The sequence below is a fragment of the Oncorhynchus mykiss genome, chromosome 30, assembly GCF_057628025.1.
Source record: "Oncorhynchus mykiss isolate SJ-2025 chromosome 30, ASM5762802v1, whole genome shotgun sequence".
Lineage (NCBI taxonomy): Eukaryota > Metazoa > Chordata > Actinopteri > Salmoniformes > Salmonidae > Oncorhynchus > Oncorhynchus mykiss.
This window is the reverse complement of record NC_143051.1, coordinates 19,872,485-19,892,631: the sequence shown is the minus strand read 5'-3', so window position 1 is coordinate 19,892,631 and position 20,147 is coordinate 19,872,485. Positions and strand designations below refer to the sequence as shown.

The 20,147-nt window shown below is 41.9% G+C and overlaps 1 protein-coding gene across 2 annotated transcripts in view; it reads left to right on the top strand.

The window, feature by feature from the left end:
• The window catches only part of LOC110489401 (CUB and sushi domain-containing protein 3), a 660,686-nt gene that overhangs the window by 385,953 nt on the left and 254,586 nt on the right, over positions 1–20,147 (top strand). For both annotated transcript variants that reach the window (XM_036971422.2, XM_036971421.2), the window contains exons 13-18: positions 10,008–10,190; positions 11,835–12,161; positions 16,432–16,626; positions 17,140–17,278; positions 17,550–17,737; positions 18,176–18,364. In XM_036971422.2, the coding sequence (XP_036827317.2) occupies positions 10,008–10,190; positions 11,835–12,161; positions 16,432–16,626; positions 17,140–17,278; positions 17,550–17,737; positions 18,176–18,364 (1,221 nt within the window). The remainder of the gene's footprint in view (positions 1–10,007; positions 10,191–11,834; positions 12,162–16,431; positions 16,627–17,139; positions 17,279–17,549; positions 17,738–18,175; positions 18,365–20,147) is intronic.

Sequence of the window (20,147 nt, the reverse complement as noted above, 5' to 3'; positions counted from 1 at the left end):
GCAGCGTAGGAGGGGGAGGGGGCAATGCAAATAGTCTGGGTGCAGTCACTGTGAGAACAACTTCCTTGATGCACTTATTGATAAAGGCAGTGGCTGATTTGGTGTACTCCTCAATGTCATCAGAAGAATCCCGGAACATATTCCAGTCTGTGATATCAAAACAGTCCTGTAGTTTAGCATCTGCTTCATCTGACCACTTTTTTATAGACAGAGTCACTGGTGCTTCCTGCTTTAATTTTAGCTTGTATGCAGGAATCAGGAGGTTAGAATTATGGTCAGATTTGCCAAATGGATGGCGAGGGAGAGCTTTGTACGCATCTCTGTGTGTGGAGTAAAGGTGCTTTAGAATGTTTTTCCCTCTGGTTGGACATTTTTAACATGCTGATATACAGTGCCTTGCGAAAGTATTCGGCCCCCTTGAACTTTGCGACCTTTTGCCACATTTCAGGCTTCAAACATAAAGATATAAAACTTTATTTTTTTGTGAAGAATCAACAACAAGTGGGACACAATCATGAAGTGGAACGACATTTATTGGATATTTCAAACTTTTTTAACAAATCAAAAACTGAAAAATTGGGCGTGCAAAATTATTCAGCCCCCTTAAATTAATACTTTGTAGCGCCACCTTTTGCTGCGATTACAGCTGTAAGTCGCTTGGGGTATGTCTCTATCAGTTTTGCACATCGAGAGACTGAATTTTTTTCCCATTCCTCCTTGCAAAACAGCTCGAGCTCAGTGAGGTTGGATGGAGAGCATTTGTGAACAGCAGTTTTCAGTTCTTTCCACAGATTCTCGATTGGATTCAGGTCTGGACTTTGACTTGGCCATTCTAACACCTGGATATGTTTATTTTTGAACCATTCCATTGTAGATTTTGCTTTATGTTTTGGATCATTGTCTTGTTGGAAGACAAATCTCCGTCCCAGTCTCAGGTCTTTTGCAGACTCCATCAGGTTTTCTTCCAGAATGGTCCTGTATTTGGCTCCATCCATCTTCCCATCAACTTTAACCATCTTCCTTGTCCCTGCTGAAGAAAAGCAGGCCCAAACCATGATGCTGCCACCACCATGTTTGACAGTGGGGATGATGTGTTCAGGGTGATGAGCTGTGTTTCTTTTACGCCAAACATAACGTTTTGCATTGTTTCCAAAAAGTTCAATTTTGGTTTCATCTGACCAGATCACCTTCTTCCACATGTTTGGTGTGTCTCCCAGGTGGCTTGTGGCAAACTTTAAACGACAGTTTTCATGGATATCTTTAAGAAATGGCTTTCTTCTTGCCACTCTTCCATAAAGGCCAGATTTGTGCAATATACGACTGATTGTTGTCCTATGGACAGAGTCTCCCACCTCAGCTGTAGATCTCTGCAGTTCATCCAGAGTGATCATGGGCCTCTTGGCTGCATCTCTGATCAGTCTTTTAGGGACGGCCAGGTCTTGGTAGATTTGCAGTGGTCTGATACTCCTTCCATTTCAATATTATCGCTTGCACAGTGCTCCTTGGGATGTTTAAAGCTTGGGAAATCTTTTTGTATCCAAATCCGTCTTTAAACTTCTTCACAACAGTATCTCGGACATGCCTGGTGTGTTCCTTGTTCTTCATGATGCTCTCTGCGCTTTTAACGGACCTTTGAGACTATCACCTGCACATTTATACGGAGACTTGATTACACACAGGTGGATTGTATTTATCATCATTAGTCATTTAGGTCAACATTGGATCATTCAGAGATCCTCACTGAACTTCTGGAGAGAGTTTGCAGCACTGAAAGTAAAGGGGCTGAATAATTTTGCACGCCCAATTGTTCAGTTTTTAATTTGTTAAAAAAGTTTGAAATATCCAATAAATGTCGTTCCACTTCATGATTGTGTCCCACTTGTTGTTGATTCTTCACAAAAAAATACAGTTTTATATCTTTATGTTTGAAGCCTGAAATGTGGCAAAAGGTCGCAAAGTTCAAGGGGGCCGAATACTTTCGCAAGGCACTGTTAATGAGGTAAAATTGATTTAAGTTTCCCTGCATTAAAGTCCCTGGACACCTGGAGTGCCGCCTCTGGATGAGCGTTTTCCTGTTTGCTTATGGCGGTATAAAGCTCATTGAGTGCGGTTTTAGTGCCAGCATCGGTCTGTGGTGGTATGTAGACAACTACGAAAAATACAGATGAAACTCTCTAGGTAGATAGTTTGGTCTACAGCTTATCATGAGATACTCTACCTCAGGCGAGCAAAACCTTGAGACTTATTTACATATATGCATAGGCCTCCGCCCTGTGTCTTACCAGAGGCTGTTGTTCTATCCTACCGATAGAGTGTATAACCTGCCAGCTGTATGTTCTTAATGTTGTCATTCAGCCACGACTCGGTGAAACATAAGATTTTACAGATTGTAATGTCCCGTTTCAGTTCATCCCATTTATTTTGCAGCGATTGAAAATTAGCTAGCAGGATGGAAGGCAAAGGCAGATTAGCCAGATTAGCCACTCATCCTCATCCTCAGCCTGATCTTCACAAGGCACTGTGATCTTTTTCCTTCTCCAGTGAATTATGTACAAAAGAAGTTGCGAACAATGCAAAAAAAACAAACATAATAGCATGGTTGGTTAAGAGCCAATAAGATCATATTACACAGGATCTGATGTCCACCCCATGTGGCAGGGGCTACAGTCCATTATGGTTTACAAAGGAAGACCAGCCATGATCTGCCCAATGATACCTTTCAACCAGATGAACTCAATGTATTTTATAGACTCTTCGACAATAACAACACCGTGCCTTGCGTGAGTGCCCACACTGACCCAGAGGACTGAGTGATCTCGTTCTCCAAGGCCGACGTGAGTAAGGTCTTTAATCAGGTCAATCCTTGTAAGGCCACAGGGCCGGATGGTATTCCAGGGGGCGGTCTCAGAGCATTCGCAGAGCAGCTGGCAGGTATATTCACTGTAATTTTCAACCTCTCATTGTCCCAGTCTGTAATCCCCACATGTTTTAAGATGACCACCATCATTCATGTTCCCAAAAACTCTAAGGCTTCATGCCACAATGCCTACCGCCTTGTAGCACTCACATCTGTAATCATGAAGTGCTTTGAGAAGCTGGTTATGGCACACATCAATTCCATCATTACAGACACCCTAGACCCACTCCAATTTGCATATGTAAAGGTGTGATTATCTCAGTACATTAATTCAAGGCAACCAGGATTTCGGGGTTCTCACATTATCTTGGTTTGTTGACTTCTGCTTTTAATTATCCTCTTTTGTTTTTTGGAATGAAGTAAAAGTTTAGAGTTGGTAAGAACAATGTAATCACAATACTGTGGGTCACTTTTACACAAAATAAACCCCATTTCAAAGTTCAAAATTACAACCAAATGCATATAATAAATAGCTCACATCCAAATAGGAATGAACCTTGACTCTGTTGCCTACTTTAAGTAACACAGAAAATAGACAACATTACTTAATATTTAAGCAAAATCGTGTATGACTTAACTCATGAAACCGGTTCCGTCAACCTTGAAAAAACACCAAAATAATTATAAAATGTAAAAAAGCTGGCTTCACTGTCTGTATTTCCTTTACAGACTAAACACATAAAATATAACTTTGTATGAAAGTAAAAATCCCCTCTTAAAGACCTTAATCCACATAAAAACGAATGAATTATTAATCACAAAAACAACCCTACTGTTGTTAGACCGTACAGACTTATCACAGCACAAAACTTGTGAACACCAAAACATAAACTGTCACCTCAAGCCCACTTTATCGCTGTATGGCTATTAATAAGGTCTGTCTTTTAACCAGAATGTAATTCCATTTGTAGTGAATAATATCCCTTAGAATTTTTAACTAGTAGTGTCACTTGGGTGTGTTGCTAGCATTTAGCTACTGTCTTCATTAGTACTTTCATTGTTACTAGTATTTTCTTCTTAGATGACAACATATCAAATTGTGGACTACAGGAAAAGGCGGGCCGAAAGGCCCCCATTAACATCAACGGGGCTGTAGTGGAGCGGGTCGAGAGTTTCAAGTTCCTTGGTGTCCACATCACCAATGATTTATCATGGTCCAAACCCACCAAGACAGTTGTGAAGAGGGCACAACAACACCCCTCAGGAAACTGAAAATATTTGGCATGGGTCCCCAGATCCTCAAAAGGTTCTACAGCTACACCATCGAGAGCACCCTGACCAGTTGCATCACCGCCTGGTACGGCAAGGTCTCGGCATCTGACCGTAAGGCGCTACAGAGGGTAGTGCGTACGGCCCAGCACATCACTGGGGCCAAGCTTCCTGCAATCCAGGACCTATACAATAGGCGGTGTCAGAGGAAAGCCCATAACATTGTCAGAGACTCCAGTCACCCAAGTAATAGACTGTTTTCTCTGCTACCGCACGGCAAGCGGTACCAGAGTGCCAAGTCTAGGACCAAAAGTCTCCATAACAGCTTCTACCCCAAAGCCATAAGACTGCTGAACAATTAATCAAATGGCCACCGGACTATTACATTGACCCAGACCCCCCCCACCCCCCACCCCCATTTGTTTTGTACACTGCTGCTACTCGCTGTTTATTATCTATGCATTGTCACTTCACCCCTACCTACATCTACAAATGACCTCTAACCTGTACCCCCGCACACTGAATCGGTACCGGTACCCCCTGTAAATAGACTCGTTATTGTGTTACTTTTCATAATTTTTTACTTTAGTTTATTGGTAAATATTTTCTTAACTCTTCTTGAATTGCAGTGTTGGTTAAGGGCTTGTAAGTAAGCATTTCACGGTAAGGTCTACAGTTGTTGTATTCGGCGCGTGTGACAAATAAAGTTTGAGTTGATTTGAACATCCAATCCTCTCCAATAGTGTTAGCTATAATGTTTCAGTTCCTATGTGGAATACGATTTACTATGGAGTTGAGATAATTCACTTCCCTGTTACTTGCCGGTAAGTTCCGTTCGTCTAGCTCTGGCCTCCTCTTGCTGTCCTAACTCCGGACTCGCGTGGTGATTGTACCCAGGAAACAACAGAATCATGTCGGACACGCCTCCTCTGCTCCCCTCTGGAGTCACCATCTCCCCTGTCTAATCTGACACTGTGTAACAGAAAAAACCTCTGCAGCGACTCTGTCTTCCTTTCGCCCACACATCCTTCGCCAATCGTCCCTGCTTGCGGTAGACACCACCGGCAGAAGTAGTCTGCGTTACTACTACTTCGCTTCACTATATTATTGTTTAGGTTGCCTCCATCACAGCCTAATACATCACTGGGGCTGAGCTTCCTGCCATCTAGGACCTCTATATCAGGCGGTGGGAAAGGAAAGCCCAGACAAATGTTAAAGACTCCAGCAACCCAAGACATAGACTGTTTTTTCTTCTTCCGCACTGGCAAACGGTACCGGCATATCAAGTCTGACACCAACAGACTCCTGAACAGCTTCTATCCACAAGCCAAAAGACTGCTAAATAGCTAACAAAATGGCGACACAGACTGAATCGACCCATGCATTTATTCATTTTTGAACTGTTTTTATGCACAATTACAGGACTCTACACACTCACGCACACTGACACAGCAACACAAACACATACACACACTCACTTAATTATTTGCTCACACACACATAACATGCATACACATTCATACTAACTCTACAAACATGCACACACACTCACATACAATCGTCATATACACTGCTGCTATTGTGTTTGTCATATATCCTGATGCCTAGTCACCTTACTCCTATACATACAGTATCTACCTCTGTCAATCCAGTATCCCTGCACATTGTAAATATTCTATTGGAACTGACCCTGAACTGACCCTTTTATTTTTATTTATTGTGTGTTTTTGTTCTACGTTGTTATTTTTTGTACTACATTGATATTGATTAATGCATAGTTGAGTATAGAGCGTGCAAGAAAGGCATTTCACAGTTTTTGTGCACATGACATTAACACTTTCAACTTGAACACAAACACACACACACACACACACACACACACACACACACACACACACTGATTCATTTGTGTCCACCAAACTGAAAAGAGCTGAAGGTTTGGGACCCCTGTGACAGATTTAAAACCTCCATGTGCAATGACTGGAATGAAGATGTGGGACCCTGATTAGGTCATAAACTGAGTATATATCTCATGAGCTCAAATTACGTATCGTGTTCTATTGATGAGATGTTAATGTACTTTTATGGAGCCTTGGAGGACAAATCACAGTTTCATCTTTGACAAAGTTCCTGATGTGACAGATATAGTTTCAAATTATAATGGTCACGTTGATGTCGGCCAATTCCATTGTTTTTTACATACTGTACACTGTGGAAGCTGAATCTGTACATGAATTCAGTGTGTGCAGACATGCTTATTAAATACGTGTAGAAATACCATTGTAACAAGGGTTCAGAGAAAGAAAATACTACTAGAAGGAAAATGAAGACCAGATGTAGGCAGCATACAAGAGGTCATAAAACCTGACTTTATTCTCTAGAAGCAACCATCATATCGGTCACATTACAGACAGGAAATTATAGACACATGTCAGGCATTACTAATCAATGATCATCAACTCCAATTTCCAACTCTTACAATATTTATTGAGGAAATACCCTATTAGGGGTTAATGTAATGACCAGATGAACTACTGGTAATTAACTATCAGTTCTCGCAAAGGCTTTTTCCTACATGAGACTGAACAAGTATGAGAAGATTATTATGGAATATGAGCGTACCCCGAGGAAATGTTGGTAGGGTTTCTGTATGGTTTCTGTAGCTATGAGCAATACATTGCCCTGTAGTATCATTTGAAGGCTACACATGAATTTACAATTGATAGAAATACAGAGTGAATACAGAGAAATAAGGAATGCTGAGTTGCAAAGAAAAAGCCATTTCTCAGACTGGCCAATAAAAAGAAAAGATTAAGATGGACAAAAGAACACAGACACTGGACAGAGGAGCTCTGCCTAGAAGGCCAGCATCCCGGAATCGCCTATTCACTGTTGATGTTGAGATTGGTGTTTTGCGGGTACTATTTAATGAAGCTGCCAGTTGAGGACTTGTGAGGCGTCTGTTTCTCAAACTAGACACTCTAATGTACTTGTCCTCTTGCTCAGTTGTGCACCGGGCCACCCACTACTCTTTCTATTCTGGTTAGAGCCAGTTTGCGCTGTTCTGTGAAGGGAGAAGTACACAGCGTTGTACGAGATCTTCAGTTTCTTGGCAATTTCTCGCATGGAATAGCCTTCATTTCTCAGAACAAGAATAAACTGATGAGCTTCAGAAGAAAAGAAAAGTCTTTGTTTCAGGTAATTTTGAAACCCACAAATGCTCCAGATACTCAACTAGTCTAAAGAAGGCCAGTTTTATTGCTTCTTTAATCAGAACAACAGTTTTCAGCGGTGCTAACATAGCTTAAAAAGGGTTTGCTATGATCAATTAGCCTTTTAAAATTATAAACTTGGATGAGCTAACCCTATGTGCCATTGGAACACAGGAGTGATGGTTGCTGATAATGGGCCTCTGTACGCCTATGTAGATATTCCATAAATAATATGGCGTTTCCAGCTACAATAGTCATTTACAACATTAACAATGTCTAAAGTGTATTTCTGATCAGTTTGATGTTATTTAAAAAAAAAAGAGCATTTCTTTCAAAAATAAGTACTTTCTAAGTGACCCCAAACTTTTGAATGGTAGTGTATGTCTGACTATCATTTGATTTATCCACTTGAGAGTTTCTCATTCTATTTCTCATCTATAGCAAGGGCAAACACGAAGGAATACAACTAAGCTGAATTCACTTCTGGGAGACAATTGAATTTGTTACTCAGCCACGTCACCTTGGGATTAATTAATCGAGGGTTCTTCAGCAGAACTTTAAAAAATCAGCCGTTTCCAGCTACAATAGTCATTTACAACATTAACAATGTCTACACTGTATTTCTGATCAATTTGATGTTATTTTAATGGCCCAAAAAATGTGCTTTTCTTTCAAAAACAAGGACATTTCTAAGTGACCCCAAACTTTTGAACGGTAGTGTATATCTCTTGATGAGTTGGTCAAGTTTTACTCAACAGTACTCATACAGTACAAGCGTATTACTGTAAGGCTTTCAAAATCTCAGATACAGATTCATATCCTCATTAGAATAGATGTGGGCTTATACTAGCGTGGCTCCCTTCCCGTCCTTTGAATCTCTGTTAGTGACTTTCATCTTTGAGATGTTCTTTTCTCTAGTTCCACATCGGGCCTTTGAATAAACTTCTTAAATGTCGATTCAAATTGGACTGTAATTCTCAGGGAAGGCTGAATCTAGCTTAATGATCAATTCTTAGCCAAGATTTATGAAAGGTAAATCTCACTGGTAGTATTTAAAATTAGCATACGTGAGGAGTAGGCATACGATGACATATTCTTCACCCTTTTGCATGTACAATGTGGTTGCTACTTCCTATAAATTGGGCTTCTGTGATAGCCTGTATTGTTGACTGGAAATACATGTACTTGTATTGCTAGAAATGGACAATGAATGCCCCATTCTGGCCTTATTGCTGTGTGTTACATTACTTACAGAGGCTTGGCAATATCGTTACAATTTGTCCAGCTGTTCCTGGAAGCATGCAGGAGTAGAAACCCCCCCACAGAAGGCCAGGCTAGGGGCAAACAGTATGCATTGTGCTTATGAGCACATCATACTCATGCCAGGTAGGATATAACAATTGACCATTTCCCCACAGACAAAGATGGCCTTAGTGTTTAATATTCTGTCGCCAGGCATTATTCAGATGCGACGTGCACTGCTCTAAAGCAATTTGTTCTCTATCTATTCTGATGTCGTGAAACACAGAGCAGTAAATATGCTCTAACCTTCCCAGGACCGGCCCGGCCCTCCCTCCCTCCCTACAGATTGAACAGCCCAGCCCAGGCAGTCAGGGCGGTAGGTATTGTGGTTCCCATAAAGACGGTGTCATGACTGAAATTAATGCAATATATCACACTTTGCAAAGACTTCCATTACACCTAGGCTGAAATAAACGACGACCACTCCACGAACCACTAACGTGATCATAATAATTTAGAGGAGTTTTTCTTTCCCTTACCATTTGAAAATGCTCTCGGATCGAGCACCAGGGTTCAGGGTTCAACTCTGAGCAGTGGTGGAAGATGTCTTAGCAGATGCATTACAGCTCCTCCCAACACCCGCACCCTCTGAGGGAACCAGCCAGGCCAATCTCGGGTGTTACCTAGGTGTGGTGACCCAGGATGGATGGGGTGACCCAGGATGGGTGGGGTGTGGGTGGAGTGATTAGGGGATTGTTTCAATCCATATCGCAGAAATTCAGCGTTACTGTGTGATTGACATTCACGGTAAACACGGCTCAATAGGAAATTACCTTTGAATGTCTAACGCTTCAGCGATACAGATTCAATAGAGTCCTAGGTGTTTTTGTGGCCTCCCAGGCTGCTGCATTCAGGGAGAGATAGAGGCACTGCGTGCTTACTCATGCTTATCTGGATGGACACGGGCACAGTGTTAGCGAGGATTCACATGGATGCCTATTTCCTTAGTGTGGTAGGGTTTAAAAAAACAGACAAAATAACTGTCCTATCATTTCCTTTTTTCACATTCTCAGACATGGACACAAATAATAGAAAATAAGACTGTATAAGTGTATAATTCAGCTCTAAGGACAACAGTATTTTCTGTCTATATGGGTGTGATGACGAGCACCAACGCCTTGTGATTGCTGCCTGTATGATACAGTGTTTGTTCTGAATGTAGCCTGAGTATTATTCCAACCTCTTTGTTACTACTTATGGTATGAATTGGATCCATTACGTGAATTGGAAAGCAGGATGGATGGTATGCTTGTTTTATGACAGAAAGACACAAGACACACTTCCCCTTGGGTATTCACTAAAATAAAATAAATTGTCAACTGTCATAATGCTCACTAGCACTATGTTTTTGTCACTGTTTTCCACAGAGATTGACAAAGAGAGTTGCGGAGACCCTGGTACGCCCCTCTATGGGATAAGGGAAGGAGACAGCTTCTTGAATGGGGGCATCCTGCGCTTTGAGTGCCAGTTTGGGTTCGAGCTCATCGGGGAAAGGACCATATCTTGTCAGAACAACAACCAGTGGTCAGCCAACATCCCCATGTGCATCTGTGAGTATGAACATCTAAAACGCATCTAATTACTGGGATCTAAAACACATCTAAATTCTGGGGTCTAAATCACATCTAATTTCTGGGGTCTAAATCACATCTAATTTCTTGGGTCTAAAACACATCTAATTTTTGGGGTCTAAAACACATCTAATTGGGGCCTCCCGAGTGGCGCAGCAGTCTAAGGCACTGCATCGCAGTGCTTATAGGTGTCACTACAGACAGCTGGCCGTGACTGGGAGACCCATGAGGCGGTGCACAATTGGACCAGCATTGTCTGGGTTAGGGGAGGAGTTGGCCAGCCGGCAATTTCCTTGTCCCATCATGTTCTAGCAACTCCTTGTGGCGGGCCGGGCGGGTTAAGTGAGCAGTGTGGCTGGGCAGGGTCATGTTTCGGAGGACGCATGGCTCTCGACCTTCGCCTCTCCCGTGTCCGTAGGGGAGTTCCAGTGCTGGAACAAGACTGTAACTACTAATTGGATATCACAAAAAAGGGGTAAAAAAACAGTAATCATTTTGTCATTTTGTTATGTGTCTAAAACTAACTCAGTTTCTTGAAATTGTGTATAAAAACATCAATATTATATTTTCATGTTGTTGCGAAGAAGAAAATACCTATGAACCATTTTCATGGGTGGACAGTAATGAATGGGCTGCATCCTAAATGGCACCTTGTTCCTTACATAGTGCACTAATTTTGACCAGAACCCTATTTGGGATACGATCATACTCATCTGTTAGTAAGAACCATTCTGCCTTTCCCATGTGTGATAGGGGGAACCTAAACATGGAGACATATCTACTTCTTACTTACAAAAAATGCTACAAAAAGTGTGTTGATTGAGTTCTAGCTTTGAGAGGCAAACATTCTGCTATGATATATTATTTACATTTTATTTTGTTTCACCTTTATTTATTTAGGTAAGTCAATTAAGAACAAATTCTTATTTACAATGACAACCTGAACATGATCCTCTGAAGTAAGAACCATATTTCAGTTCCATATAGTGACTGATACATTTTCAGAGTTCACACTCTGTTCGTATTGATATAAATTCAGTTGTATGCTGATGATATGGAAGTCTAATAAGTGGACACGCTTCATCGTGCTTCATCATCTCGCCTCATCAGTTCATCAGCCTTTGAAAAATACACACTTAACTTAGTTAATCAGTCTTCCGGCGCTGCTTTAGGCTCTCACTAATGTGTCAAATCATTAATTCACTGCTCTGTTCTCCAAAATCGGTCATGCTAACAGTTATCTGATGAACTGTCTTATATAGAATGCTTATGGGACTAGAGAGAGGTGTTTCACACCCCCGACCAGAGGAGTTAGTGTCATTTGCATTTGAATGCATTCATATTTCATTGAGAGTGGGAGATCAAACTGCCAAAGGGTGAAATAATCTCTTAGAAATATCATCCTGCATGGCACATTCATATTGCATAGAAGATAACTTGGAACATACTGTACTGTACAGTTCTCCCATACCCATCTACAGTAAATAATTAGAAAGAAAGAAATGTACAAAAATATATTTCAACCACTTCTGCCAAATACAGTACTGTTCCTTTTAGTACCTAATCAACCCCCAATCATATAATCCAAGTCTCCTCTCTTTGTCCCCTCCCTCTCCTCTACAGTCCCATGCCTGTCCAATTTCACGGCGCCAATGGGCACGGTTCTATCACCAGACTACCCAGAAGGCTACAGCAACAACATGAACTGCGTGTGGCTGATCATATCAGAGCCCGGCAGTCGCATCCACCTGGCCTTCAATGACTTTGACCTGGAGGCACCTTACGACTTCCTCACCGTGAAAGACGGAGAGCTGCTGGACGCCACCGTCCTGGGACGCTTCTCGGGGGCAGAGTCACCCTCCCACCTTGATAGTAATACTAACATACTGAGGCTGGAGTTCCAGGCCGACCACTCCATGGCCGGACGAGGGTTCAACATCACATACAGCAGTAGGTTTAACCCTGACATTGAATTCTGTGCTGTTCTTTGTTTGTCTTTGTCAGTTGATTAAGACTCAGTTCAGTTGAACCCATATAGCAGGTATTGCATGGTTGCTCTGCCACAATCCAGGTGAAATACAGTTGGGCCCTTGGTTCTTACCAGGTATAGCTTATCATTTTGTGGCACCATGTGGTGACTTTACTGTAATGACCATAGTCCTGTATATCTTGTCCTGATTGGATTCTTGTGATGTTTGTCCAACCCTGGCCTATCGCTCATGTCATTGTCAGTTCTTTTTAGTCATCACATAAGGTCTTAATCAATTTCCACCAAACCGGCTTTGCCCCTCACACCCATCATAGTTATCCTTTTCAAATGGCCGCCTGGTAACAGCTTCTTTCTGAAGGAGAAGTGAAATGTCACGCCAATTCATCACTTCTGTCAAAAAAAGACAGGAAAAAAAGAGGCCATGAATCCTTAGCAACAACTGTTAGAGCTGGCTTTTCTAACAGCCTGACACCGGATTCCACGTTATTCTGGTAGGACACTATCAGTGACATGATTGAGCAATGTTAAATGTGGATTCGTTGTGACAAACGTTATGTTCGACTGGCGTGCTCGTTCTGTCACAAGGCATCCATCAGTCAGTCAGTCTGACTTGGGCTGTGATAAGAAGAGTTTAAGGGACGTTTTAGTTGGAAGACATCTTGCGCCAGGGTTTAAGTCCACTCTACACTTCATAAAGGTCTGACAAAATAGCTGGGAGGTCACTAGCACTATAACGAAAAGAATAAACACCCTTTAGAAAAAAGTGGGTGTTTTCATGTAGTGAAGTGCTTCGAATATTGCCATCAAGTGAAGTTCCAGAGCTTTTGTATAACTTCAGCCAGTAGTTTTGAAAGTAGTGCTCACGAGCCCAACGGGTCCCACGAAAAATGTGCACAATTGTGTACTACGTCATCCATTTTGCATGATATGTTACATCCTCAAAAAAAACAAGAACTTTGTAGTAGTTTTTTTTGTTGCCTATATGTTTTATCATCCTCTTTCTCTATAATCAATGTTTAAGACAATTTGAGACTAGGTCTACTCTGTTCTATTGTCACTATTGAAGTATACCTCACATTAGACCTTCATGCAAAGGAAGGCATACCAGTTGAGGTATGTAAAAATAATTTGATCTAGTCAGAGGACCGTTACTAGCGTGTTTGAGCCACTTGAGCTGCAATCTGAGGTGCAGTTAACTCTAATGAATTTATCCTCTGCATCAGAGGTAACTCTGGGTTTTCATTTCCTGTGGCGGTCCTCATGAGAGACAGTTTCATCAAAGCGCTTGGTGATTTTTGCGACTGCACTTAAATAAACTTAAATAAAGTTTTTGACTTTTTCCGGATTGACTGACCTTCATGTCTTAAAGTAATGATGGACTGTCATTTCTCTTTGCTTATTTGAGCTGTTCTTGCTATAATATGGACTTGGTCTTTTACCGAATAGGGCTATCTTCTGTATACCAACCATACCTTGTCACAACACAACTGACTGTCTCAAACACATTAAGAAGGAAAGCAATTCCACAAATGATTTTTTAACAGACACTCTAGACCCAAACTGCTACAGACCTATATCTATCCTACCCTGCCTTTCTAAGGTCTTTCGAAAGCCAAGTGAACAAACAGATCACCGACCATTTCGAATCCCACTGTACCTTCTCCGCTATGCAATCTGGTTTCCGAGCTGGTCACAGGTGCACCTCAGCCACGCTCAAGGTCCTAAATGATATCATAACCGCCATCGATAAAAGACAGTACTGTGCAGCCGTCTTCATCGACCTGGCCAAGGCTTTCTACTCTGTCAATCACCGTATTCTTATCGGCAGACTCAACAGCCTTGGTTTCTCAAATGACTGCCTCGCCTGGTTTACTAACTACTTCTCAGATAGTTCAATGTGTCAAATCCCGGACCTCTGGCAGTCTTTATAGGGGTGCCACAGGGTTCAATTCTCGGGCCGACACTTTTCTCTGTATACATCAATGATGTCGCTCTTGCAGCTGGTGATTCTCTGATCCACCTCTACGTAGACAACACCATTTTGTATATTTCTGTCCCTTCTTTGGACACTGTGTTAACAAACCTCCAGATGAGCTTCAATACCATACAACTCACCTTCCGTGGCCTCCAACTGCTCTTAAATGCAAGTAAAATGAAATGCATGCTATTCAATCGATCGCTGCCCGCACCCGCACGCCCGACTAGCATCACTACTCTGAACGGTTCTGACTTAGAATATGTGGACAACTACAAATACCTAGGTGTCTGGCTAGACTGTAAACTCTCCTTCCAGACTCACATTAAGCATCTCCAATCCAAAGTTAAATCTAGAATTGACTTCCTATTTCGCAACAAAGCCTCCTTCACTCATGCTGCCAAACATACCCTTGTAAAACTGACTATCCTACCGATCCTTGACTTCGGCGATGTCATTTACAAAATAGCCTCCAACACTCTTCTCAGCAAATTGGATGCAGTCTATCACAGTGCCATCTGTTTTGTCACCAAAGCCCCGTATACTACCCACCACTGCGACCTGTAAGCTCTCGTTGGCTGGTCCTCGCTTCATATTCGTTGCCAAACCCACTGGCTCCAGGTCATCTACAAGTCTTTGCTAGGTAAAGCTCACCCATAGCACGCGCTCCAGCAGGTATATTTCACTGGTCATTCCCAAAGCCAACACCTCTCTCGCCGCCTTTCCTTGCAGATCTCTGCTGCCAATTACTGGAACGAATTGCAAAAATCCCTGAAGCTGGAGAGTTATATCTCCCTCACTAACTTTAAGCGTTAGCTGTCAGAGCAGCTTACCGATTGCTGCAGCTGTCCACAGCCCATCTGTAAATAGCCCATCCAACCAACTACCTACCTCATCACCATATTTGTTTTTGTTTTTCTGCTCTTTTGCACACCAGTTTTTCTACTTGCACATCCTCATCTGCACATATATCACTCCAGTGTATATTGATAAATTGTCATTACTTCGCCACTATTGGCCTATTTATTGCCTTTCCTCCTTACTTCATTTTCACACACTGTATACAGATTTTTCTATTGTGTTATTGACTGTACGTTTGTTTATCCCATGTGTAACTCTGTGTTGTTGTTTTGTCGCACTGCTTTGCTTTATCTTGGCCAGGTCGCAGTTGTAAATGAGAACTTGGCCTACCTGGTTAAATATATATATTTAAATACCTGTTAATTGAAATGCATTCCAGGTGACTACCTCATGAAGCTGGTTGAGAGAATACAAGAGTGCAAAGTGTGCAAGTGTGCAAATTTGTCATCAAGGCAACAGATGGCTACTTTGAAGAATCTCAAATATACAATACATTTAGATTTGTTTAACACTTTTTTGGTCACTACATTATTCCTTATCTGTTATTTCATAGTTTTGATGTTTTCACTCATTCTATAATGTAGAAAATAGTAAACTGTCTAAAAAACTGTCTGAAAACCACCCATTTACAGAGTTGTGCAATGCAGTATATTAGACATGCACATGAAAATACAATAGATGTACACGACTATAGACTGGTTTGCTGACAACGCCACGAAAATGATGAGTGCGCATTGATGGGGCCAGAATGCTGTTCGTTGTTGTGATTCTGGATGGCCAGATAGCTAACAACAATGACATGAGGCTGCCATGTAGGGAATCGTAGGTGCTCATTTCAGCTAGTTTTACATTTTTCTTGATATCATGTCTTGTTTTGTTGTAGGTGGCTCGTTTCAGCTAGTTTTATCTTGTTCTTGATACCATATCTTGTTTTGTCTTAGACGCTTGTTTCAGCTAGTTTTATCTTGTTCTTAATACCATGTCTTGTTTTGAGGGGTTTTGACTGATGTCATATCTATGCTAATATGACCAAATTTAATAGCTAGCTAGCCAACACATGTAACTATGTATTTGAGAGACAAAAAATGCTCATTGTAGAAATGTATTTATGTAGTTATTTCAATAAACATTTGGAGACTAAATATAGTTTACATGTTGTCAACAATCTAAGCAAACCCTGTCTGTTTTGCCCCATAGTTGCTTATGCCTCGGCGCCATTGAATTTTATATTTTTCAATGGAGCAACTGGTTTGTACATTTTCAAGCAATCCGCCACGTGTTTGTGATCAGAGGACCAATGTTTCAAGCCCAGTAAGGGGACAGTGGAGGAAGCGAAGCCGTAGTGACGTCGGTTACATCTGACAAATAGCCAACATTTGCCCATCTGTTTTCAGCATTCGGCCACAACGAGTGTCCCGACCCGGGCATCCCAATAAATGCGAGGCGCTTCGGGGACAACTTCCAGCTGGGTAGCTCCATCTCAGTGATCTGTGAGGACGGCTTCATCAAGACCCAGGGGGCCAAGACCATCACCTGCGAGCTGGACAACGGCAAAGTGATGTGGAGTGGCCCCATCCCCAAATGTGAAGGTAAATATCATGTGTATGTGTGTGTGTGTGTGCGTGCGTGCTCACATCTGTACATGCGCACGTCCTTACATGCACAATTTTGGGGGTCAATTACCCTGTTCCTAACACAGACAATAGCCTAAGTGAGTGTAAGCGGAGTGGACCTGTGTGTTGAAGGATGCTAGGGAGGCTCAGGGATGGACAGGGAACAAGTGTGCTGTAGGGCAGTCAGTCTCCTTCTATCTGACTTCCTGTCAGTCATTTACCCTGCTCCCCATGGCTCCTAAAGCTGTGGTGACATCACTCATATGGGCAGGGTAATAAAGAGCCTCATGTCTGCTTAGCTGCCCTTGTAACATGTACAGTATGCTGTAGGCCACTGTTTTCTAGATTAGCAAATACGTTGTTTTTTTTAAACAGGAAGTGGTGCCAGGTCAATATAAAAAGGCAACAACACCAATAAACTTAAGAAAATGTATTTTCTCTCTCTCTCTCTTTTTCGCTCACTCTTCCCCCCTGTATTCTTCTCTATAGCCCCCTGCGGTGGCCACTTCTCTGCTCCCAGTGGGGTGATCCTGTCCCCAGGGTGGCCTGGATACTATAAGGACTCCCTCAGCTGTGAGTGGGTCATCGAGACCGAGCCTGGACGCTCCATCAAGATCACCTTTGACAAGTGCGTGTCCATTATATCAATAAAGTTACTCTATTTTATGAGCACTTTCTAACTGTTGAATACGCAGAATGGATTTCTACATCAATCAAGGCACTTATAATGGAATGGTGTTGCTTATTTATTGCGTATTTTTAAAGAGTCTCCTTTCAAAGTTATTTTTAGTGCAGTAGTAGGCTTAATCATTGTTTATGCAACTGCACTACTGAATATGTTTTATCACAAGCAAATCAAATTTGTGCCTTTCATAATTCCCCCTCTCTCAATGGTCCAGGTTTCAGACAGAGCTGGGCTATGACTTCCTCGAGATCCATGATGGGCCCAACCTGCTCTCTCCTCTGGTTGGCTCGTTCAACGGTACCCAGGTGCCCCAGTTCCTGTTCAGTAGTACTAACCACCTGTATATGCTCTTCACCACCGACAACAGCCGCTCCAACAGTGGATTTAAGATCATTTACGAAAGTAAGTTTAGTAGTCGAGTCGTTCCTGGTCAGGTCATGTGGTCAGATCTTACAGATGTAAAATCTTAATATGAGCCAGTTTTCTACAGCAGGAAAATAATCCTGCAGCAACAGGAAACTTGAATTATTATGTGGATTATAATTAATGGACACTTTTGTAGTGGTTAATACATATTCTGTAAGGGAAGTCTGAAATGTCAAAGTAGAAGCCTAGTTAAATCCCAAATACAATACAGGTTTAAAATGTCCTGTACTGAAGGAAAGTTCTCCTGCAACAGGGTGATCAAATTAAGATTCTACACCTGTAGCCCTACCCATAGTTTTAATTTATAACACTCCTGAACTGTTACAGCTTTGTATGTGTTCTCTGTATGAGATATTTGATGAAAGTCAATTGCTTTGTTGTTACCTCATCATATATCTAACATTTTCTCCTTAGGCGTGACGGTGGACACCTACTCCTGCCAGGACCCGGGATTCCCGGTCAACGGATTGCGTTATGGTCAAGACTTCACCATTGGTTCAACCGTGTCATTCGGCTGTGACCCTGGATACAGACTGAGCCACGAAGAACCGCTTGTCTGTGAGAAGAACCACTGGTGGAGCCATCCACTGCCCACCTGTGATGGTATGGACCAGTTAAAACTAGTTTAAACCAATTCAAATCAGTTCAAACCAGTTTAAACCACTTCAAATTGGTTCAAAACTAATGTGTGCACATCCAGTGATTTTCAGGTGCAGGGTACTGTACAAAAGCCAAAGTCACGAACTGCGGAAGCATTCAACAGTTTGCATGTATCTATTTGTTTTTCACGGTATGGACTGTTGCCATGGTGACCAAGACTGTGGCAGATTTGCACTTGCCTGGTTACCAGGTGTGTTTGTGTGTGAGTTATTATTGATATAAATGGTTTTACCTTTATTTAATCAGGGGAAACAAGGAGGACAACAAATTCAACACAAACAAAAAACAAAAACACAAACTACAGGTTACAATTTTTAAAAAACTACAATTTCAACACCACAATAAATGTTTACTTTTATATATTTTTTTAATGCAATTCTCATTTAACAAACTCAACATTAGACTCCCCTGATGAATCATTAAACTGCCCTAGTGGCACCAGGGAATCAAGACACAGGGAGTTCTGCAGGTTATTACAAAAATGGTGGGCATTAAAACTGAAGGCGGATTTACCTATTGAGATAATCATCTGTCATGATTATTGTCATGCTGAACACAGAAGAAGTGGGCTAAACCAGGCGTTTGCATAGTACTTACAGTATCTGATCATTAGGCTACTACTCTAGAGTCTACACCAGGGCTCTCCATCCCTGTTCCTGGGTTGGAGTTCAAACCTACAGGAGGGCATCTCCAGGAACAGGGTTGGAGTTAAAACCTACAGAATGGTAGCTATCCAGGAACAGGGTTGGAGTTAAAACCTACAGAATGGTAGCTATCCAGGAACAGGGTTGGAGATAAAAACCTACAGAATGGTAGCTATCCAGGAACAGGGTTGGAGTTAAAACCTACAGAATGGTAGCTATCCAGGAACAGGGTTGGAGTTAAAACCTACAGAATGGTAGCTATCCAGGAACAGGGTTGGGGATAAAACCTACAGAATGGTAGCTATCCAGGAACAGGGTTGGAGTTAAAACCTACAGAATGGTAGCTATCCAGGAACAGGGTTGGAGTTAAAACCTACAGAATGGTAGCTATCCAGGAACAGGGTTGGAGATAAAACCTACAGAATGGTAGCTATCCAGGAACAGGGTTGGAGTTAAAACCTACAGAATGGTAGCTATCCAGGAACAGGGTTGGAGTTAAAACCTACAGAATGGTAGCTATCCAGGAACAGGGTTGGAGAGCCCTGTTTAGATCTACAGTATGTGCAGTATCTTGATCTATCACTTTAAACAGGCATCAATTAGTTTAAATATTCTCTCATATGATATGGTGCCAAACTGCCTATTGACAAAACCGCCGTAAGATTGAATTGTGTTATGCATGAGTGACAAGATATTTACATGAGTGGTCCTTAAATATTAAAGCCAATGACAGTTCGTCATTGGTAAAAGAGGAACCACCCCATCGACTCTGGGGCTGACAAAGTCTTGTAGCTTGTTCATCTCTCCGTGTTTTGACTTCAGAGATCTATTTCATTTTCCAGGGAGTAAACAAATCTGAGACAATGCAATTCAATGCCAGGCCATTAGGCTATCAATTTGCTGTGATGGCTCCTCTGCCTGATAGGAACTGATATTCTCACCAGATTAGTGATCCGGGGGCATCCTTTACCTGCCCGCTAGCTTGTCATTTTACCTCCCCTGCCTCCTAGTCATCACTAGTTACCCCAGCCACAAAGTCATAAACCCAGCCTATTTCAACAATTTATCTTCTTAAAATGTGA